This window comes from Ovis canadensis, chromosome 3 (assembly GCF_042477335.2).
Source record: "Ovis canadensis isolate MfBH-ARS-UI-01 breed Bighorn chromosome 3, ARS-UI_OviCan_v2, whole genome shotgun sequence".
NCBI lineage: Eukaryota > Metazoa > Chordata > Mammalia > Artiodactyla > Bovidae > Ovis > Ovis canadensis.
In genome coordinates this window covers 223,286,075-223,310,336 of record NC_091247.1, presented here as the reverse complement: position 1 = coordinate 223,310,336, position 24,262 = coordinate 223,286,075, and the positions used below count along the sequence as shown (strand labels likewise).

The following is a 24,262-nucleotide window of genomic DNA, read 5'->3' as shown; positions in this document are numbered from 1 at the left end:
AAGACAAATGGGAACCAAAGTGGTTATCTTAAACCAAGGATTCAACTCACCTTCTCAAAATAAGGCCCACTATCTGTGGTTCCCATGTCTTTGGAATTAGGTGGACGGAACCCAGATCGATCCTTCCTCATGATATCATTAAAATCCCCGAGATTCATTGCTCGCTTGTCCACATCAAATTTTTTATCTGGAAGGCTCCCTGAAAAGTAACACAGAAAGAATGAAAATATTAATCCTCAATGTCTCCCTCATGACCAAGAGTGACCTGTCCCAACACCCTCTGTAGCGTGCAGGTATAGACCAGAAGAGTTCTCACTGTTTAGGCTGCTGATGGTCCTACCTGAAACATACAGAAAGTGAAGTTGCTCAGTTGTGTCCAACTCTTTGCTACCCCATGGACTGTAGCTTACCAGGCTTCTCTGTCCATGGGATTTTTTAGGCAAGAGTACTGGAGTGGTTTGCCATTTCCTTCTCCAGGAGATCTTCCCAACCCAGGGATTGAACCCAGGTCCCCCACATTGTAGGCAGAAGCTTTACCCTCTGAGCCACCAGGGAAGCCAATGGAAGCATACACAGATGCTTTAAAAAGAAAAAAAAAAACAATCTCTCTAAAACCCTCAACATATATCAGCTGAAGCTGGTTTTCTATGGAAGACTGAAAGAGTCTTAGGGCTAACCTAGTCAAAATCTAACTAAAAAGATACTCAAACTAGTTATTGACATGTTTGATGAATATATCTTGCTTTTATATTCAAATGTCCTCAGTGAGAGGATGTGTATCTTGTTGCTTTTTTAGCATCTGCAAGACAAATAGTTCCAGCTGTTAAATGTAATTACTAGGACTACAAACAGCAAAGAGGCATGGTAGTTGCCCTGAAATTTAGAACTCTTGAATTGAACATGGGCAATGGTTGCTGGTATAATGCCATCTCCCAGATGCAATGACTATTCCACTTTCTTCCACATGTCTATGAATTTGCTGTTGTACAGTGACATGCAACTCGTTTTTCAGTTATTCTCCTATTTAAGAGTATCACAGATCACAGGCTGTTTCTTTTATCTCCCAGGAGTGTTTTCTTTTCTTCCAGATTTGATTCTTTCTTAAGTTCTTCCAGGTGAGCAACAGCATCACTGCAAAGAGCCCCCAGATGAAGGGCTGATGCTGCACCTGCTCTACCTGCCAAGGGCAGTTGGTCCCTAATATGACTCAATATGCCAGCAAATTTGGAAAACTCATCAGTGACCACAAGACTGGAAAAGGTCAGTTTTCATTCTAATCCCGAAGAAAGGCAATGCCAAAGAATGTTCAAACTATGGCACAATTGCACTCATCTCACACGCTAGCAAGGGCTTCCCTTGTGGCTCAGCTGGTAAAGAAACTGCCTGCAATGTGGGAGACCTGAGTCCAATCCCTGGGTTGAGACGATCCCCTGGTGAAGGGAAAGGCTACCCACTCCAGTATTCTAGCCTGGAGAATTCCATGGACTGTATAGTCCACGGGGTTGCAGAGTCAGACACAACTGAATAACTTTCACTTTCACATGCTAGCAAAGTAATGCTCAAATTTCTTCAAGCCAGGCTTCAACAATACATGAACTGTGAACTTCCAGATGTTCAAGCTGGATTTAGAAAAGGCAGAATTGCCAACATCCACTGGATCATTGAAAAAGCAAGAGAGTTCCAGAAAAACATCTACTTCTGCTTTAATGACTACACCAAAGCCTCTGATTGTGCGGATCACAACAGACTGTGGAACATTCTTGAAGAGATGGGAATACCAGACGACCTGATCTGCCTCCTGAGAAATCTGTATGCAGGTCAAGAAGTACCAGTTAGAACTGGACATGGAACAGACTGGTTCCAAATCGAGGAAGGATTATGTCAAGGCTGTATAGTGTCACCCTGCTTATTTAACTTCGATGCAGAGGACATCATGAGAAATGCTGGGCTGGAAGAAGCACAAGCTGGAATCAAGACTGCTGAGAGAAGTATCAACAACCTCAGATATGCAGATGACACCACCTTTATGGCAGAAAGCGAAAAAGAACTAAAGAACCTCTTGATGAAAGTGAAAGAGGAGAGTGAAAAAGCTGGCTTAAAACTCAATGTTCAGAAAACTAACATCATGGCGTCCAGTCCCATCACTTCACGACAAATAGATGGGGAAACGGTGGTAATAGTGGCTGACTTTATTTTGGGGGGCTCCAGAATCAGTGCAGATGGTAACTGCAGCCATGAAATTAAAAGACTCTGGCTCCTTGGAAGAAAAGCTACGACCAACCTAGATAGCATATTAAAAACCAGAGACATTACTTTGCCAACAAAGGTCCGTCTAGTCAAAGCTATGGTTTTTTCAGTAGTCACGTACGGATGTGAGAGTTGGACCATAAAGAAAGCTGAGTGCCGAAGAACTGATGCTTTTGAATTGTGGTACTGGAGAAGACTCTTGGAGAGTCCCTTGGACTGTAAGGAGATCCAATCAGTCCATCCTAAAGGAAATCAGTCCTGAATATTCATTGGAAGGACTGATGCTGAAGAGGAAACTCCAATACTTTGGCCGCTTGATGTGAAGAACTGACTCAATGGAAAAGACTCTGATGCTGGGAAAGATTGAAGGCGGGAGGAGAAGGGGACGACAGAGGATGAGATGGTTGGATGGCATCACCGACTTGATGGACCTGAGTTTAAGTAAGCTCTGGGAGCTGGTGATGGACAGGGAAGCATGGTGTGCTGCAGTGCATGGGGTTGCAAAGAGTCGGACATGACTGAGCTGAACTGACTGAACTGATGACATCTCGGTGCAGACAGGCCTGGCCACCTGAGAATGACTCTGGCAGGGTCACAGACAGCTTGTGTTTGGCCACAATATTTTTTTTATTTTTAAATCTGGATTAGTTCTCAATATTTAAAACTAAAAGCATAAAAGAATTTCTGGCCTCTCTTGAGAACAGTGGAGGATCCAGCAAAGCTGAGCATACACTCGTCCATGGCAACAAGCACCAAGAGCAAAGGCCAACTCCTTCATGTGGTATACAGGTTCTCCACGGTGAACCAGTGGCTTTCAAGTCTCAACTGTTCACACCTGGCACACACCGCTCATTTACACTCATTTACACTTCTTGATTCTTGTCACTAGTTTTCAATCCCTACCTAGTGTCGAGCACAGTACCTTCCACAGTGCAAGTTGGAATATGAGTCTAGGAACTGCACCCATCCCAACTCAAAGCGAGCAGGGATCCCAACAAAGGATCACAAATAACAACACATTCCACTCGTTTAGTGGGAGGATACACACCTACAGACAAATCCATTTTGCTACTTGGGTTATCTTCAGTTTGACTCTGGAAAAAAAAAAAAAAGAATAGTGAGGGAAGATTAAAGTCTGGAATTAAACACTTTAATCAGAGAAGAAACAGCATTATTCATGCACGAACTACAGCTTACTCTTACTTTACATTTAGGACTATACCAGGTCCTTGGAAACAAATCTTCAACTGGAACGAAGACAGTAACATTTTTAATAAGAGTAATTTTCACTGCTGCTAGGGCCTCTATGGAGAAGGTGATGGCACCCTACTCCAGTACTCTTGCTTGGAAAATCCCATGGATGGAGGAGCCTGGTGGGCTGCAGTCCATGGGGTCTCTAAGACTCCGCCACGACTGAGCGACGTCACTTTCACTTTCATGCATTGGAGAAGGAAATGGCAACCCACTCCAGTGTTCTTGCCTGCAGAATTCCAGGGATGGCGGAACCTGGTGGGCTGCCATCTATGGGGTCACACAGAGTCAGACACGACTGAAGCGACTTAGCAGCAGCAGCAGCAGCAACAGTGCCTCTATTCCTAAATTCAGTTTTCACATCAGATTAGCTTCAGTAAATCTATGGACAGAGTGATAGCTAAACAGCTGCTTGGAGAAATACACCCCTGTCCTCAAGTTCCAGCCAGCTCAGGATCAAATTTCATGAGTGGCAGCCAAATGATGACAACTTCTTCTCGTGACTTGTCAAGTCATCAAATCTTGCAATGTGCAGCCAAGTCATCTGTCTTTTGGCAACCAGGGACACGGCGTCCCCATATTGCTCCCCAAAGACCAAAAAATTAGAAGTTCTACAAAAATTGTCTATATAATTAATCACAAATGGTTTCCCTAGTCATTCTGCTATGGCTAGTTTTTTTTTTTTTAATTATAATATTAAAGTGGGTACAGTAGTCAGCAAAAGTTATATACATTTTAAGTCCTTGGCTCTTTCTTCCCTAACCTTCTAAGGAAAGATACAAAGACTACACATTTAAAAGCTGTAACCTTTAAATACTGGAGTATTTCATTAAGAAAAAAGGAACAGAGAAGAAACATTGCCTCGTTCAAATCAGGAACGTTGCATAACCAGTTTCTAAATCTGTAATTTTGTACTATATATGGCAGTGGTCTTAAAATTTGTACTAAATGTAAAAGTTGGGATATAGTACACCTATGAAAAAAGAAAACTTACCAGCAATCCCATATTTGAAAACTGTTTGGCAAGAGGATTCATCCATGAATCACTGTTTCCTCCTTTGAGTGAGCACTACAGAAATGAAATATGTAACCTCAGAATCAAATAATTGATTTCAACTTCCTGAGTTGCAAAAAAGTACTGACTAGAAATGTAAAACCAGAGTTTACCTTTTTCAACCATAACTATTTCTCTTTAACTATAGTTATCTTGATAGATCTGTTAGTATAAAAAAGTAACAGGCCTTAGTTACATCAATGTTTTCATTCTTGTTCTATTCACTGCACTGAGTTAGAAGTAACTTGAAAAATAAATGGTCAGCTAGGGCTTTCACCCTATAAAGGGTCAACATCAGATTTTCTAAAATATAACGCTTGCAAGCTAGTACTTTCCCTCTCAGTTCCTCCTTGTAACCCAAGCCAGTTTCTATTAGGAGTCAAGAAAAAGTTTGATGCCAGTGCCTGTTATCTGGAAAGGAGCCTATTTAAACTGGTCATTACTCTCTATGTGGATACAAGGAGGAGCTCATCCACGCAGCACTTTCATCTGCTTGTTTCAGAGTGTTAAGGACACGGGGCTCTGTAGAAAGTGGAAAGAAGTCAGCAGAAGACACCATCACCAAGTTCACTGCAAAGGCAGGCAGGTGTGGGTTTTTGTTTGTTTCTTCAGGGGACAAACTAATTTCTCTGCTGAACAAGGAACCAATCGTCAGCTCCACTTTTATTTCTATGGAGAAGGTGAGTGGGAACCTGGTAGGGGCTGGAGATGATGGGGCTTTGTGCACGTGTGCATTCTCCAGGTAAAAATTCTGTGTGTTCTGATGCTACTGCTCATGTCTGTTTTATTTTTGAAAGTGTTAAGGTACCTCTACAGGTTTAAAGGTCAAAAAAGCCCTCCCTGGAGGGAGGAATGGTAGTTACTGTTTAATCGGTACAAAGTTTCAGCTGGCAAGATGAGAAGGGCTTTGTGGACAGATGTCAGTGATGACAGCACCACCATGTGAATGCACGTAATGCTGCTGAACTGTACACTTATAATTGGTTAAGACGGTCGATTTTACATCATGGATCAGAAACATGCGCCCACTCATGCACACACACACACACACACACACGAGTCAGAAACATGTGCCCGCACACGCGCGTGCACACACACACGGGTCAGAATCATCAGTCACGGAACAGAAACATGCGCCCGCGTGACACACACACACACACACACACACACGCGCGCGCGCGCGTCAGAATCATCAGTCACGGAACAGAAACATGCGCCCGCGTGACACACACACACACACACACACACACACACGCGCGCGCGCGCGTCAGAATCATCAGTCATGGAACAGAAACAGTTAATTCCCAATTAAACTCATTGAATCTTGGCAGTTCCCTGAGTGGGCTAGTACCTTTCACCTGGTTGCTTCCTCAGCAGTCTTCCTAGAATCCGGTCTCATTATTAATTTGTAAATAATAAAAAGCAAGCCACAGTAGACTAGACGGTGCAAATGTATTAAAAATGTTAGAAAGTTCACGGAATAATTTCTTTTGTGACTGAAGTAAGAAAATAAAAGTCCTTTATGGGGGAAAACTGTAAATGACTGCTTAAACAAAATGTTTCTAACAGAAACAACCTGCATTCTCAGGTTATAAAACAAAGTAATCGTATTCAGAACAAAATCCCATAGGTGAAGGGGATGAAGAAGGTACAGCCCTTGGTCAACTGAAGACCTTCTAAAATGGCGTCCAGTACCTGAAAACCAGTTTTAGTTATGAAGTCTTTCTTAGAGCAGCAAGGCTCCCGTGCTGAAATAACATATGTGGCCGCCCAACTTTTTTCCCCTTAATGAATTTGTAGAATGAGAGGCTAGAATGAAAAAAGAGGGCTTCTACTGAGAGTCACTCAGGTTCGAGATTGAACCAAAGTCCTCATTAAACTATGAAAATCAAAAGAGAAACTAAGTTGCTCTACAATCCAGAAAATAAAAAGCATAGGACACACTGGTGCAGGATGAGATAAACCACCTAGCCGCCAACGCAGGTTAAGCACCGGCACCTCGCTCTGTTGAGAAAGGATTTGGGGCCTTGGAATTTCCCAAATCAGACAAAAATGAGTCATGGTGATTGCTGCTGGAGGAACCGTATAACTGTGGTTTCCCTTCTACATATTCAGGGGGACCTACTTGAAGGACGGATCAGGCTTTAGAACACAAAAGCATAAAACATTTATAAAGGGTGTCCTGAAAGTTCCCAAAGAATTATGATAATACGGAAAATGAAGTAAGAAGAAAAATCTTGTTTCTTTGAAAATTTCACCTTATCTACAGAGAGAATTTTGTAGGTAAGAGACTTCAAGCTAAGGAAGATGAGGGGTAAAGAGGACGTAGTTAGGTGTTCTGAAGAAAGTATTTTCTCCATCACTGAGGACTGCAAGGACTTCAGCTGTGTGGCTTCTTCCACTAAAACATTCTCAGTTCTGCCTTCTAAGAATGAATAAGCAAGTTCAGACACCTCTAAGGTGGCCTACCTTCATTTGTTTCTTTCCTCCTTGTCCCCAGCTTGCTGAGTTGTGGGAGGAAGTGCTTCCCTGAGAGCCGGCAGTGTTCCAGACTCCTCCATCATCCTCCTCTTCCCAGCTGGGATGGCGAGTTCCTGCCACTGGCCCATCATTCTCCCCCCAGCCATCTTGCATAGATTTGGAATCTTTAAGAAAAGAAAGAGCCAACTGTATGCAATGGCTATATATAACAAAACCCACAACGATCATTCCTTGTAAATGCAGCATTTTAGTGTATTTCTAATTGTATCCAGTATCTGTCTGTATGGCGAGGCAAATATTCTCCCAACTTTAGAGAGCAGAATGGAAACCCCAAAGGGGTCAAACATACACAGTAAGTTCATAACCACAAATCAAGATTTCCTGGCTTCCAGTTCAATGATTTTTCCCCTTACACAGTGTTGACAGAAATCCCCCAACTGAAAAGAATCACTATTTACAAGAAATTTCACATTTAAATTAAGAGAAATCTGTTACTCTTAATGAGAATGTTGAACTGCACTTCTTAGTTTTACCCTCCTGAAAGGAAATATGTGGTGTACTTTGTAACGGATTTTACAAATATGAGGCAGGATAAAAAACAACTGTCAACCTTGTTTGGGGTGAAGAAAAGAATATGAAAGATGGATGGAAAAAAGAAAACTGTACTAGATTTTGAATATCAAAATTACAGTGAAAGAAGAGACATTCAGAAATAGCCATGAAAATTTGAAAGTTACTAGATTTACACACTTGAAATGTACTGGAAACTAAAAAGATCCTAGGCAGAGACAATGTATAAGCAATGGCTTTTAAAGACGGGCAGAGGAGGGACTTCCTTGGTGGTCCAGTGGCTAGACTCCATGCTTCCAATGGAGGGGGCTTGGGTTTGATCCCTGGGGAATTAAATCCCACATGCCACAAATAAGAGTTCACATACTGTAACTAAGACCCGGTCCAGCTAAATAAATAATAAATAGTTAATAAATAAATAAAAGACAGGAGGAGGAAATGTAGGGGACAGAATGCAGAAGGGAGGACAAAGACAGGGAAACCAGTGCTCAACTGTGCAAGGAAGTAGGTCATCATCAGGCGCCAGAGTCAATTCCACCAACATCTCCCCTTAAGCAAAGATCTTGAATTTGGACACTGGGATAAATCCTTAATCTCCTTCTGAAAATTCTGTATGGATACACTTTCTGGTAATGATAGAAGAAAGGAAAGACACTATCCCACCTAGACGCTCCATGATAAGGTATGAAAGCGTTATTCACTCAATCTGCGTCTGACTCTCTGCGACCCCATGAACTGTAACCTGCTGGGCTCCACTCTCCATGGGATTCTCCAGGCAAGATTACGGGAGTGGGTAGCCATTCCCTTCTCCAGGGGATCTTCCCGACCCAGGGACTGAACCTAGGTCTCCCACATTACAGGCAGATTCTTTGCGAGAATCTGAGAAGCCCAGAAGCTCCATCCAAACCTTCAATTTACAAAATGACAAGACATTTATGGAGGGAGTTACTTGATTCAGATGGCTTCACACGAAGAGTCTAGAGCCAGAAAAGTGGCTTTTCCAGGCCTTTCTGCTGCCAGGCTCTGGGACAAGGCCTATGATGCCATCTAGGCACCAATCAAGTATGCAGACAGCTAGGTAATCAATTTCCTCAGACAGCGGCATCATCTCCCAGAAACTCCCAAATGAACCTTGGCATGAACCCTCTATGGTGTTCACTAAGCACCCCCCTTTGCAGGGGCTCTGTAACTGAGCTGCAAAAGGCAGGGCCTGGGGGCTGTTCTCCCCGCTTCTGGATAACCAGGACCATTTCTCCTGCACAGGAGGTTACCCACTATTACATAAGCACAGGCTTTAAACATCCTCTGACAAGCAACAGGAATTAAAAGACCCAACATAACTGATATATTGACCCTTTTAAAGAAGAAAGACATCCATGTAAACCTTCTTCGAGAGAAAGGAGCTGCACTTTTAACAAATGATTTCTTGTAGAGAGATTAAAAAAATAGAGACCTTCAGTACTGAAGTCATGGAGTCCACACCAGATTTAAGACATCTACAGTCTAGATAAGGTCACAGGTTAAATTACCATGAGCACTGATTAGTAGGCTGTGACTATCTAGCCCCTTCCCCTGACTACTACATGTTCAAATTACCCAGAGTAGGGGGAAAGGTAACTACAGATTTAGCTATAGATATAGATGATCCCGGTGAGTAGAAGCCTTTTTTAAAATTTGGAGAAAAGTGATTTCTGTGACGGAAGAAAGATGATCCCGAAGTTGGGAAAGACACATAAAAGACACATAAAAATCTTCAAAGTACTGCTAAAGGGCCTCCTTGCGCCAAGGGTCTGGTTTATGCCTTTCAACAGCGTTCTGGATCTATTCCAAGTCTACAGAATGGTATTTCCCATGATAATAGAACCAGTTTTACAATCAAAGTCAAGACAAGATCAAATTCTTTATCAAGATATTTCTATGAAGTGAAGGAGATTTGTCATTTTCAAAATGCAGTCAAGTTACACAGGCACAAGAGTGAGTTTCCAGAATACAGAGAGCTAAGATGATACTCCATCCTATGGTATGGTCAGAATCATAAATATCATAAAACAAGCTTGACAATGGAATTTATTCTTGTTCCAATTCAGAGAATTCAGTCTGACCACATTTTTTAATCAAAAGACAATCCCTTAACTCTGCAATATGGTAGAAAAGAGACGTTGGAATACTTCTTAAGAAAACTACAAAAAAGCGAAAACAAGCACTTGAAATTAAATTTTTCAACTGAGGATCATCCAATGGGACGTTCTGCAGCATCCGTTTATAAAGTTTTGCAAATTGAGTACACATTGCCAGCTGGATCAAGTATAGCTTAGATTGTCAGTGATTATGAATAAGTGTGACGTGCTTTGTTTAAAAAATTCAAATGAAGAAATTTTGTTGGGTTCAAGAAACCTTGAATGTCCTGTGTGGGTGGGACTATGAGGAGAGAGACAAAGGGGAAAGAAAGGAGCAGAAGGATGAAGTCACTGGGCAGCAGAGACCTAGTTCCATGTTAAATGCCAGGAATAATTGTTATTTTTACCAACATGAGAGCAGAAATGCAAAATAGATATAGTGAGCACTATTTAACTTACTATGGGAGAAAAGGCACATCAAAATTTCAGTTCTGGCCAGACATTAAACGAGTTAAAACGAGGGATTTCCGTGGTGGTCCAGTGGCTAAGACTCCATGCTCCCGATACAGGGGGCTTTGGTTTGATCCCTGGTTGGGGAACTAAGACCCCACGTGCCACAAGGAAGAGCATTCATGCCGCAACTAAGACCCAGCATGGCTGAGTAAATATTTTTTTCTTTAAATGAAATCAATAATACTAACTTACGACTTTCAGTTCACTGTAAGCATTTTTACATATGCCAAGCCAAGTCTCCATCATTTGCTACTAACCATTTACTAAAGATCCAAGGTCCTGAACCTCGTTAAACTGATAACGTAACAACAGCCCTCCCCCAAACATGTGACTCTCCAAATTAACAGAGACTCCCTCAAAAAGAGTGCCGTATACTTACTAGGTTTCATGGCATTTGGAGCACTGGAGGGTGCAGTCCCCCAGCCTGTTGTCGACGCTCCCGTGTCATCCATCTCGCCCCACCCAGGACTGCTCTCGTTTGGCTCACCCCAAGCTGATGTACCATTATCTGGAGCAGATGGTGTGCTTTTGCTCCAGACTGTAAAGAAAGGAGATGCATCTCAAAGAATGATTTATCAACCCTGTAGCATCCAGTGGGGGTGAAGGGAGGAGGAACAGGGCCTCCTGAATTCCATGGGTGCAAACCGAAATGTGGACACCACCTACACGGAGGACACCTGGCACTGTCACTTTAACTTTTGGTCCAGTACTTCCACCGCCAGGAAATTATACCATACATGTACTTGTAAAAGTAGATGAAATTACATGTACAACAATGCTCATGGCATCACTGTCAGAAAACATCTGGAAGCAACCTAAGTATCTATGAAAAAGGGACCAGTCAGACCAATTGTGAATTGCCCATCAAGTGAATACTATATACAAAGCAATGAAAAGACAGAAATGTATTAACATGAAAAGTTTTGCAGAATAATGAGAAAAGCGTGGCGAAGAACAGTGTATATAGTACAATTTCCCCTACTGCACCAAAATATATCTATTTTGCTATAGGGATGAACAAAATTTCTGATTGGCACACAAAGTTCTAAAACCTGCAAGGAGAGACCCTAAGGGTTAAGATTCTTTTATTTATTACCTTTTGCTTTTCTATATAGTTTGAAGGTTTTTACTATATGAAGAAATTCTTTTACATTTTCTAGGTAGAGAATTAATGAGCAAATGTTCATTTCCTTCTTTTGTTTTCTTTTCAATATAGATTGAAAAAAAACCAGAACTAGTTAAAAGTAATCATTTCATAACTGGTTTCACTGAACATTAGACTTACTTTGGAGAGTGGAAAATTAAGTATTATGATTAATTTTAACTCAAATAATCCAAACAAATTAAGGGTTCAGTTCAGTTCAGTCGCTCAGTCATGTCCGACTCTTTGCGACCCCATGAATCGCAGCACGCCAGGCCTCCCTGTCCATCACCAACTCCCCGAGCCTACTCAAACTCATGTCCATAGAGCCGGTGATGCCATCCAGCCATCTCATCCTCTGTTGTTCCCCTTCTCCTCCTGCCCCCAACGACTCCCAGCATCAGGGTCTTTTCCAATGAGTCAACTCTTTGCATCAGGTGGCCAAAGTATTGGAGTTTCACCTTCAGCATCAGTCCTTCCAATGAACACCCAGGACTGATCTCCTTGCGTAGACATCCTTGCAGTCCAAGGGACTCGCAAGAGTCTTCTCCAGCACCACAGTTCAAAAGCATCAATTCTTTGGCCCTCAGCTTTCTTCACAGTCCTACTCTCACATCCATACGTGACCACTGGAAAAACCATAGCCTTGACTAGACGGACCTTTGTTGGCAAAGTAACATCCCTGCTCTTGAATATGCTATCTAGGTTGGTCATAACTTTTCTTCCAAGGAGTAAGCATCTTTTAATTTCATGGATGCAAGGTGCATCCCTTTAATTTGCTGATTTACATGAGGGCATTCAAGTTGCCAATGCCAAACTAAGAACCATCACCAGGCACTACATTTTAAAAAATTGTTTAAAATCGCCTCCCTTTATAAGTTTTTATCAACACTACTTTTAATTTACTAGGCATGATGTTTCTTATCCAAAGAATGAGGGAAGCAAGTTTAATTCTGAACAACTGATTATCATGAGATAATCTCCACATGACGAAGTGCTCCACTTCCAGAGGTTAACTGTTAAAAATCATCTGGAAAGTGATGGAATACTTTGGCCACGTGATGTGAAGAGCTGACTCACTGGAAAAGATCCTGATGCCGGGAAGGACTGAGGGCAAAAGGAGAAGGGGGCGACAGAGGATGAAATGGTTGGATAGCATCACTGACTCATGGACATGAATCTGAGCAAACTTCAGGACAGAGTGAAGGACAGGGAAGCCTGGCGTGCTGAGGTCCACGGGGTCGCAAAGAGTCAGACACAACTTAGTGACTGAACAGTAACAACAATCTCCACATAATGAAGTTTGCCACTTCCAGAGGTTAACTGTTAAAAATCATCTGGAAAGTGATGGAAACCTTCCAGATGCCAGCTTGGCTCTAATGTTTTCTGATGGCCTCTGCAAGAACAAACACAGACGGCTTCCCATTGCTGGGGAAAGAGCAACACAGAAGATGTGTCCACAGGCAGAACAGGAATGGAAATTAGGTCTATTTCTGCTCCTATTTTAATTCTTTATTTTTAAATCTAGAGCAGTTTGTTTGGCAAGGTTTAAACCTTTTCGATTCTGTAGACCGATATAATTACCAAAAAAATAAAAAATAAAATAGGGGGGAGACTAACCCAGGGATGCCACCTTTCCCTTTTGCCAAAAAAGAGCGTTACCACGTACCACCAGCATCTGTCGTCACCAATGTTTGATATAAAGAGAGCTTTTGTTGACAACAGCCTACAGTTAAAGCAGGAAAGAGTCTCAGAACAAAGCTAAGTTCAATAAATACCTCTTAACAAAAATGGCTTGGTTTAGGATTGCTTTTCTTCAACAAAACCTGTAAGAAAAAGCCATCGCCTACCTGATGCTGATTTGCCGGTCATCGGGGTAGGCAGGTTCGCTTCTCGAGGTGCTGGGCCCCCTTGGGAATTCTTATCCCACAGATTCACATTCTTGTAGTTGTAACTGTTGGGGTCTCCCCATGCGGAAGTGCCATCGTCAATGTCCATCTTCCGACTGATCGACTGTGGGGATGGCTCTTCCCAACCGCTGGGTTCCTCATCCTTGGGGGTTACTGGCTGCGGCCCGCTGCTCCAGTTGGAATTGGAAGGTCGTCCGTTGCCTGGAGGTGGTGGGGCTGGGCCTCCCCAGGAGCCAGAGGCCTCGGGTTGTGGTGGTGGTAGCTGCTGCGGCGGCTGCTGCTGTTGGTGCTGTTTGTTCCAGGAACCGGGCTGTCTGCCTGTCTCCGTCCACGCCGGAGACCTTTTGCAATCTTCCCACCCGCCTTTGGAAGCCAGGCTTGCGTTCCCACCGCTCCCCCAAGTCCCGATTTCACTCTGCCCACCTTCGCCCCACCCGGACACAGGTTTACTTGCAGCATTTTCCCAATTGCTGGTTTTCGCCTGATCAACCTCCTCTCCCCAACCATTCTTTCCAGAAGTCCATCCTTGGTTGGGCTGGCGTCCACCTCCCCACCCCTGATCCTTGCTGGAGTTCTCGTTCCAAGAGGAAGATGTCTTCTCGTCCGGTCGTCCCCCTCCCCAGTTGGAAGAGTTGTTGTTCTTATAGTCGTTCCAGCCTCCTGTGTTCTTGGGGTCTTTCCACTCTGCAGAGGCTGAGAGCTCTCCCCATCCAGACTTCATCTGATTGCTTTGGCTGGGCGCGTCTCCCCAGCCCCCTGAGCTCTTGGTCTGTGTGGCAGCGCTCTCCCACCCCTCAGTCCCTTTGTCAGACTTCCCCTCGGGCCTTGGCACCTCTTCAATGTCCCACACCGTGTCTTGCTTAATTTGAGTTTGGCCCCAGCCAGTGTTTGAGAGCACCCTGGGGTCCAAATCAGTTCGGCTCAAAAGAGTCTGCAAGACAGCCTGACAATCAGGATGTGTGGGCCGGTACGACCGACGGCCAGAATTGTGACTGTCACTACTTCCTGCTTTGTGGTTGCTTCCAGTGCTTTGACCTCCAACTTCACTTCCCGTGGAGCTGGAAGATCTTCCCCAACAGGGAGCCTGGGCATTGCCTTGGTTTTCAGGGAGGGGGTGGCCCTTCTGATTGTCCCATGCTCCAGTGCTAGAATTTGGTTGGTTTGGACCACTCCATTCTCCAATTTTCAACTCGTCAGACCCAGTCGGCTGTTTCCATTCTCCCTGAGAGACCCCGGATGTCATTTTGTTCCCTTCACCCCATTTGTTGTCATTAGAGTCCTGAGGGCCAAAGTTCCAGGACCCACCCGTAGACCTGTTATTGTTGTCCCAAGAGTCACTTTTTGACCCGGTTGATTTCTGAACAGGAGCTCCCTTCCAGGAGTCCTCTCTCTCCTTTCCATTGTTCCCATTGTTTCCAGAATTGCTTTGTCCAGAGGCTGTGTCAGTTCCAGAAGGCCCCCTAGCTGCACCCCAAGATCCAACACTCCCAGTCTTTCGATCTCCAGTGCTTTGTGAAGGGGCATCAGTGCTCCTGGAGGCGTTCCCCAAGCCCATCCCAAAGGGCATTCCCTTATTCTCCATGGGGTTTGGTGAACTTGAGTTCAAGGAGTTAGTGTTTCCATTTTTTGGTCCATCAGTGTTATGAATTTGAGCCTGCTCTCTGCCAGAGACAACAAAATTAACACCCGCATTTTCCATCTTTGACTGCTGTTCCCTGGATGCCTGACCTACTGCGCTAACCTGTGCACTGGAATTACTAGTCTCCGTTTCCAATGCCCCTTTCCTAGAACTTCCTTCTTGGACCAGTGCTGGCCAGGCAGATGGGTTGCTATTTGGGTTAAAGTTGCTGAAGCCAGAGCCAGGTCCAATTCTCTCCTGACCACTCACATTCCTCCAGTTTCCTAGTCCATTGTTGCTCTCCGTAGTAGGATTGGAAGATTGAACAGATTTAGCCTTAGGGTCAGATTTCCAGACCCCAAGATTACATTCGTTCCCGGAACTTGCAGACTGGCACTGGCTCCCTTTTCCTTTGTTACTAGTGGTGCTTCCTGGCAGAGTGCTCTTCTCAGAGCCAGGGTTCGAGGCACTGTTGTTATCGGTGGTGTTTTCGGAAGAAGACTCAGTGTCTTTGCTGGCAATGCAAGGCCACTCTTCCATGTCAGACCCGTCTACAATCACCTTGTCCCAGATGTGAATGGGGTTGGGGGAGGCGCCGCTGTTGGAGGAGGCTCCCGGGCCCCAAGTGGAATTTGCATAATTTGAAGCAGCAGCACCTCCAAGGGTTGACTCTGAGAAAGAGATGGTCTCATTAATCACAGTGGCACGTGCATCATCTCAACACCTCGAGCTCAAACCGCCCCAAAAGTGAGCTTATCACTTCCCCACAAACTAGTTCTCTGCCCACTGCCTGCCTTGCTTAACTGTGTCACGCCTGTCTGAGCTCTCTTCTGTCTTGCCTGGCTGGTGTATTTGCTAACTCTAACCCCCAGAGCCTCTCAAAGCTATCCTCGTGCTACTTCCAGGGACAGAGAAGGGACTTCCCGTATCCTGAGACAATGCAGCTAATAGCCTATCCTTGCTTTACAGCTACAACCCACTCTAAACACCCCTAGTATTAATAAAGAACACCTCTGATTATATCACTGCTCTATGGAAAGCACTGGAGAGTTTTGTAGTGCATTAAGAATAAAGCTAAACTCTTGGTCCTGAGGTCTGATCAAGATGCTCCACAACCTGGGACCCACTGACTTTTCCATTTTCCCCTTTCTCTGCTTTCTCTGATGATGCCCACACTCTACAAACTGCACCTTCTCACCCTGGCTCCATTCCCCACGGGCATCTACTGTTCTTTCCTTTGGAATTCACACGCTGAGATCTATCCATCTTTCTGGGTCTAGTGCAAGTGCCACTTCTTCTATGAAGTTTTTTTAAGCTTGCCACCTGAAAACAGCCTTTCTCTTCCTAGAGCTGTTTTGCTCCGTGTATCACACTCACCTCTTCCTTCCCTCACATGAATGCTCTCCAGGCAGAGACCTATCTTGCTAATGTTTGAATTCCATGTGGCAGCCAGGGCACGGCTGCTCAGTAAGCAGCTGCTGAATGATGAATGCCCACCCAGCTAGATGCCGGGGCAGGCAAGCATGAATCAGTTTGTATGCCCAAGGAACTTGATAAAAAGAGTCTGGCTCACAGCATATTTGATTGGCGTGGGAAGGAGGGGGAATGACCTGTTTTTAAGACCAATAATTTCCTCTAAACGTATTTCAGTTCTTTTTAACCAAACAGCTTTAAACCAATATGAAGTTAAAAAAAAAAAATTACATAGCGCCATATAAAAGTAAGAAAGTGGAGAATTTCAAACTCTTGAGATCAGGGGCCTCCTAGGTTTTAAGAATGTAAACAGGAGAGTGACTCATGCTGGACCCACGTCTACGTCCAGGCCTGGCGAGACTCAGCTGCTGAAGTGCTCGACACAAACACCCCCTCACACTTCCCTTTGCAGTTGGTGACGAGGGGCCAGGAAGGAAGGGCCAGGAGGCCGTTCTCTGTCTGGGCTGGGCCTGTCTTGACGGCTACCAAAGGAAGCCTCATGAACAGGGCTTGTCTCTGTATGAGACCTATGTCACTGCCAGCTTTTTCTCCATCTTTACTTTGCACATAAGATGGTAAAAAAAATTCTCTAGGCAATTCTATGTTCAAATTAGAACTAGAATAAAGCATACTACCATTAACAACCACCAATTCACTGTCCTTGTCAATGCTTGATGGTCTTCAAGCTCTGAATTTTAATGTAATCTCAAAAAAACATTTGTAAGAATAAGTGGAAATCTTTTGACAAGTTTTTAAAAAATGGGGGATGATATTTGGAAGTTCTTGGCTATTGGCTGTTTAGTTTAGTATTCATCTATTAAAAACTCTCAAAACTTCCAGGAGAGCCTTTCAGGTAAAGATTCCTTATACCTACATACAGTTTTTAACAGAGCCCCAAATCCAGGGCTCTCGACAAACAAACACTGATCTTAGAAATCTACTCGAAGGATGGCATTATGTGGATTTCCCCCTAAGCTCTGCATTATATAAGACACCATTCTCTCTCTGTTCCCAGAGTTCCAGGAACATAAACACGCACGTCTTGAGATTCAGAACCAGCCTCGGCACTAGTCTCACTTCTAGTCGCCCCAGTACACACCTGAAGAGGTACCTGCGGCTATGGGGGCTTGAACTGCAATGCTCTCGTCTAAGAAGCGAAAAAAGGGACGAAGAATGTGGACAAACAGCAGTGGGCCAAGAGCACTCTCGCCAGACACTGAAATCCAGTTTCAGGAGAGAAATGCTGGTACACACCTCACACTGGGCTCCTCCTCCATCTCCTGAATAACACCAAGAGTCTACAAGAAAAGTCACCCACTCCAGTGTTCTTGCCTGGAGAATCCCACGGACAGAGGAGCCTGACAGGTTACAGTCCATGGGGTCGCAAAGAGTTGGACATGACCAAGTGACTAACACTAACTAGCTAAGTCTATATAATCAGCGTTTCTCATGGACTTCAGACAGGCGACACAGAGTGGCGCGCTGCTCCCTGCAGCCGCCCCGGCCCCCTCGCCCCGCTCACCTGCCCGAGGCGCGCTCACCTGGTGCGGCCCCACCCTCGCTCTGCAGCAGCGCTCCTGTCACTTGTGCGTTGTTGGGGTTTGCTCCGGGTGCCGTGGAGGGAGGAGGCCCTGCCCCGCCCCCGAGGAGCATGCAGGACGGTGGAGGGGGCTGCCCACGTTTTAGTAACACTTTGTGGTCCTGCTGGCAACGGAATCGCGGCGGCACCTCCCGAGGCATGTAGCGGGCGGCGCTTGGCGGTTGTCCGTTCGGCACTGCCACCCTTTTGGCATTGTTGCCACCATTGACTGGTGGCGATGGAGAGCTGCCAATCGGGCTGGCGGCCGTTGGTTGGCTTAAACTTGGTTTCGTCACTTCGGGCACTGAAAGAGAGAGATGAGGAAACAGCCTTTGAAATCCAGTGTATTTTTCTGAAGATTATTTTTTCAAAAAAGTGTCCATGAGATAGGTTCCAATAAGACAATGCTCCTTTCATCCTACTCTGAGGGACATGGTGTTTCCAGATCCCCCAGCATCTTCAGTTTACTGGAGATAGCTAAGGGTGGAAAGTGATGGTGACAAGGATTCAAATACTGCGGTATCACGGAATGACATTCCATTAACTAAGGAGGAGAAGGAAGTTAGCACCATTCACTCCCCTAAATCAATAGTGGAGCCCTCTGAAGGGCTGCCGAGCAGGTCTAAGGGTGCACACAGACCCCAGGCAAAACCCCTGGGGAAAGGTTCAAGGCTCTCAGCCCAGCTGCCCTTTCTCTCCATCCACATTCTTAAAGAAACTTTACCCAAAGTCCCTGGACTAGGTATGCTCAGCCCCCTTCATGTGCACTCCTGGACCATGTTGTCTATCTCTGTGCCATTGAAAAAACTGTTTATATTGAGATTCTCCATTTGTAGATCCTTCTCCTCACCAGGTCAGAAAACCCTCAGTGGCAGGAACCCATCTTTCACCTTTTTTCTTAGGGCACGGCACAAAGTATACCCCTAAAGGGAAACCAGGCTTACAGAATCCCAAGATCAACATGGTTTTGATTTCTATAGCCAGCTCAACTTAAAGACACTTGCTTGGCATTCTGTGTAAACATTAGAAATGTTATAGATCTCTTTGCTTTTATTAAAAAAAAAATTTACTAGACTTTGTGTATTTTTCTCAACTATTCATTTAAAATAAAAATTTCAAAATGTAGATATTTTTCCTGTTTCAATATTTAAGGTTTTCCCTCCCTTGTAAAATGGCAAACAAGAAGGATGGGAACATGTGAGATGACTATGAAGCTCTGCTGGACCCTTCTGGCTTCCCTTCCACCCAGTGGAGAAAGTTCTTCTGGACTGGCAAATCCCTCGCTTCATCCTACCAAAAGACTCCACCCTTTCCAGGAAAATCTACCTGGCAGCACACTCTGGCAGCAATACAGAGACAATCAGCCTGGTAATTCCGATGACTCTGAGGCCAGACTCCCTGACCCCAGAGTCATGCGAGGGCCAGCCCTAGTATTGCTCTGACTGCTAAAATGATGCTGGGTCAGCAGGCTGTTCACTGAACTGGCTCCTCTATGAGAGAGATACATCATCAGAAATCAGGGGGCCCAATCTACACCTGCTGGACACTGGGGAATATTATGAGTAACAGGAAGAAGAAGAGTAGGAGCCTGGAATAACTTCAGGGCTTAAATCCCTGGTCTAACCTTAGCCAATCATAAGGCAGTACTGTGCCTCCCAGGAAAGAAGAGAGGTGAGAGGATGAATGGATAAAGAAATAAATGTATTTCTCAAGAAAATAAATAGGCCATTGCTTAATATTGTATTGACCCAAAAGTTCGTTTGGGTTTTTCCGTTAACATCTTACAGAAAAACCTGAACTAACTTTTGGCTAACCCAGTATTATTAATATAGTGGACTTCGCATGACTTATAAAGACCAATGTGTAACTGACTGACAAATGGATGAACACAGATGAATTAATGATTCATTTTCTATCTGTGTCTGGAAGATTCCATAGCACACAGCATTCCCAATCTCCTCTCTTCTTACTATGAGAATAAACAAGAAGCTGAGGAAGGCCGGGGGAAATTCTTCCCAACTAGCTTTTAGGCCAGAAGGAATTATGCTTCTACAGGGCCGCCCTTCTATAAAAAGACTAGAATCTCCACTTTAAAGTAACCAGGTTTGTCACTCATTTCCCTAAAATAGAATCAGACATGGTAAGAAGAGCCTATAGAGCTGAGATCTGAACATCAGTTGGACCAACTCTGAATCACTCATAGCACAGTGGAAGAAATCTGATAGACATCCTATACTGTATAAGATTCCCTGCAAAGCTCCCAGGGCTTTTTCCCACCATCACATCAGAGGAACAACGGCCCATAAGCAATAAAGTCATAATAAAATGGGGCCACCGCTTGACTATCCTTCCAACACAGTGCTCTCTCCTGGGAGATCAGTCATTCAAAACTTTAGGACACTGTCAGAAAAAGCCTCCCTGCAGTACAAGTTAAGAGCCAACTGTTTCAGGGCTTGAATGAGTTTCTACCCTGTTTTACTACACTCTAAGCACTAACTGGAGAGCAATGCAGGTGTTAGGCAGGATGCCCAAGCCAACTTGCATCCTGAAGTCCAACTAGAGACATCAGAATCCCTGCAGGTATCACGTCATACTCCAAAACATCAGGGGTAACTGAAGAGAGGGAAACTATGATTAAGTCTGAATTACTTTTCAGGTCCTCTCTTTTCTCTCTGAATCTTAATTTGTTTGCAGCTTGTGGTACAAATATTTCTGAAGATAAGCTGCTCAAAATAACGGCATAGTTTCTTATTTTCCAGAGAAAAGGTCTGTGGCTTAAACCTGATCTCTGCTTCAAAGGGGAATAAAGACACTGCGGAAAAAACCGGGTATCCTACTTTCTAATTTCCATTCATTTATCACCAAAAACCATTTACTTCCTCTAATGATTCAATCTTCTCCCCTTCTCTATTGCCATTATTTTATACCAATCTCATCTTACAGTAGGAACTTCTGATTGCCTCTACTTCTGAAAAACTTCAATAAGATGCTTTTTCAGATAAAAGTTTTCTGAAGAAAATTCTGAGATGGGCAGGACCAATAAACTATTTCCTTTTTAAATACCTTGATGGTATCAAACATTAAAAAAACAAAACAAAATATTCCAGTAATGTTTTAAAAGTAATAGCTAAAATACAAACGTGTTCTACAGAAGACATTATTTTAGACTGAAGAATTTCTTGGTGAATAATAATCAATGTAATACAAAAAAATCTTAAAGACTGATGACACATAGAGTGGCGGATGCAAGCTCAACACTGTTCAGCAACCTCTAAGCACTGTCTCTGTTTCTTTACCTTGCACTCATTCCCCAAACTCAATACACACTGGCTTTTGCCCAAATCATCTCACTGGAAGCTTCTCTCCTCATTAAACCATTAGTGATTTTGTTCCCAGTTTACTGGGAACTGGTTGAATTGGGGGGGGGGGGGGGAAGGGGCGGGGCGGGGGCGGAGCCTGCCTTAAATATCAATAAATTAGACTAGTTGTTGTTTGTTGTTTTAGTCTCTAAGTCATGTCCAACTCCTCTGTCCATGGAATTTCCCAGGCAAGAATACTGGACTGGGTTGCCAATTCCTTCTCTAAGGGGTCTTTCCGACCCAAAGACTGAACCCCCATCTGCTGTATTGGCAAGCAGATTCTTTACCACTGAGCCACCAGGGAAGCTCAAATTAGAGTAGACCCAAGGTTAGTACATGCAGCCATGAAATTAAAGACTCTGGCTCCTTGGAAGAAAAGCTATGACCAACCTAGATAGCATATTAAAAACCAGAGACATTACTTTGAAAACAAAGGTCCGTCTAGTCAAAGCTATTGTTTTTCCAGTAGTCATGTATGGATATGAAAGTTGGACCATAAAGAAAGCTGAGTGCCGAAGAGTCGATGCTTTTGAACTGTGGTATTGGAGAAGACTCTTGAGAGTCCCTTGGACTGCAAGGAGATCCAACCAGTCCATCCTAAAGGAAATCAGTCCTGAATATTCATTGGAAGGACTGATGCTGAAGCGGAAACTCCAATAGTTTGGCCATCTGATGCAAAAAACTGACTCACTGGAAAAGACCCTGATGATGAGAAAGATCAAAGGCAGGAGGAGAAGGGGACAAAAGAGGATGAGATGGTTGGATGGCATAACCGACTCGATGGACGTGAGTCTGAGTAGGTTCCAGGAGTTGGTGATGGACACGGAAGCCTGGCGTGCTGCGGTTCATGGGGTTGCCAAGAGTCGGACGCGACTGAACTGAACTGAAGGTTATTACGATGAGCACTATGTAGTCGCTGTAATAAGATTTCTGGAATAGACTCAAAGATAAGCGTTTAGGCCAGTGGAATAAAATGGTCCATCATCCCAGGTATGATGATGGGAAAACATTGTTTATTCGTTGGGTCCCAGGTGGGTAAAGATTATGAATTTGCTTTGGACAACAATATTTAAAAATTTTAATTTATACTGAGCCAGAAGTTTTTCCCTGTTTCTTTGACTCACCAACAGACATTTACCAAGGGAATGCTAAGTGTCAGGCACCAAAGTCCTTCAGATCTTTGAAGTTATCAGAGCTTCCCCATGTGGGAAGCCTTTCCTTGGGGGTTAAACATTCCCTCCCCTCTTCCAGTGTCTAGTCCTCCCAGAGGGGACACAGGTTTCAATTCCTTGACCGATCTGGCCTGAACTTCTCAAGGTCCATCCAACAGAGGTTGATCTCTGTTTCTTTCCATAGAGTGGTGCCCATTATAGGAACTGAAAATCCCTGCTGAGATACTGTATTTCTAGTAATGTAGCTTAAAGTTGTGTTTCTATAAATCAATTATTTCATACTGGTAACTTTCATTAAGCCAACTGTCACCCTAAAACCTAATACCTTCCCAACAACACTAGATGGTTAAGTCCAAACCCTTCCATTACATAGCCTACCTCTTTAATCCTAATTGTATCCTTCACCCCTGTTAAATCTGGTCTATTACATCAACCCTACAAACGTATCCAATTCCAAGACCAATACCCAACAAGCAAGATCAGTTGCTAAGTACCTTTCAGTATCTGTTACCTGAGTAGCAGACCCAGCTCTAGCCCATGCCCATGACCTCCACTTGAAAGCCCCATTCTGTTCTCTCCAAAAGCCTCACCCTTAAAAAAAAAAAAAAGATGGAAGATAAAAAATATATACTGAATCTACTTTTCCTCTGAAATATGGACAGATCTTACTTCAAGTCCTCTCTGTACAACCAGAGCCTTGACACCAACACAGTCTTTTCTTTTTTTCTCATAGGATCTGCTGGGGAAAGAGAGGTGGATTCAGAGTTCAGGGGAGGCTGCCCAAGGCAGGCATCATCTTTGGGAAGAGGAACAGGACCCAGAAACATCAGCTGAGGGAAGAGGAGTGGGATTCAGGCAGACTCCTGGGAACAAAGATGAAGATACGGCTGTAAAATGGGATAAAAAAAGGTAAAAAGATCAGGGTCTCCGTTTTCTATTGGTCTAACACATCTCAGGGATAATTTTTATTTTTATTCTCTGGTTTTAACAATTAAATACATTATAAGACTCAAAACAGGCTCTCGGCTCACTTCAGAATTATTTTACTTTAATTTTTGAAGGGAATTTGGAAACTGTGAAACTGTACTCCATTTTATGGTAGGTATGAGAAAAACCCTAAACAGAGGGAAACTTTGGGTAGAAGTAAAAAAGAAAACTTAACTTTTAAGGCTTTGGCAGAGGAAAGAGGAATGTGATTCTAAGAACAGACCTGGTACAAAAAAAAAAGAAAGAAAAATCTAACAGATTTTCAGTTTTCCAATAGAAATACCACTTAGCATACAGAGCAGCTTGTTTCAACAGCTCAACTGGTCCTTGGCTTCACAAGTATTAAAAATTGTGGCCAGGCCCAGGAACCCAACCACTGTGTTCCAGTAACCACAGAGTCTGGATTTTTTCAGGAAAATGCCAATTTTCTCATCTGTTGTCCCCATAAGTCATCAAAAAGTCCTATAAAAACAAAATCCTTTCCTAGATAGTAATGTTGGTTCAGAAAATACGGACACTGTTTCATGATCAATAACTCTATTTTTATATTAAAGTATAATTTATATTTCAAACAAGTATTTTACAAAGATACTTTCAAAATAATGCCTATTTCTGAGTTAGGAACTGACAAAGTACAAAGAGAGAATACTATTTAACTAATTAAAATAATTACAACTAGTAAGTTTTGCTCATTTTATAAATCAGTACAAAATTCTAGACTATTTTCTCCTTTGAAATGCCCTTCTTTCCCTTTTTTCTTTTTTTGGCAGCACCATGAGGTATGCATAAT

General features: G+C 43.6%; 1 protein-coding gene across 2 annotated transcripts in view; it reads right to left on the bottom strand.

Moving 5' to 3' along the window:
• TNRC6B (trinucleotide repeat containing adaptor 6B) overlaps positions 1-24,262 on the bottom strand; it is a 250,363-nt gene that overhangs the window by 36,967 nt on the left and 189,134 nt on the right. For both annotated transcript variants that reach the window (XM_069586058.1, XM_069586059.1), the window contains 7 exons: positions 17,917-18,258; positions 13,225-15,573; positions 10,613-10,771; positions 7,022-7,197; positions 4,493-4,567; positions 3,296-3,341; positions 51-199 (listed from right to left, as the gene is read on the bottom strand). In XM_069586058.1, the coding sequence (XP_069442159.1) occupies positions 51-199; positions 3,296-3,341; positions 4,493-4,567; positions 7,022-7,197; positions 10,613-10,771; positions 13,225-15,573; positions 17,917-18,258 (3,296 nt within the window). The remainder of the gene's footprint in view (positions 1-50; positions 200-3,295; positions 3,342-4,492; positions 4,568-7,021; positions 7,198-10,612; positions 10,772-13,224; positions 15,574-17,916; positions 18,259-24,262) is intronic.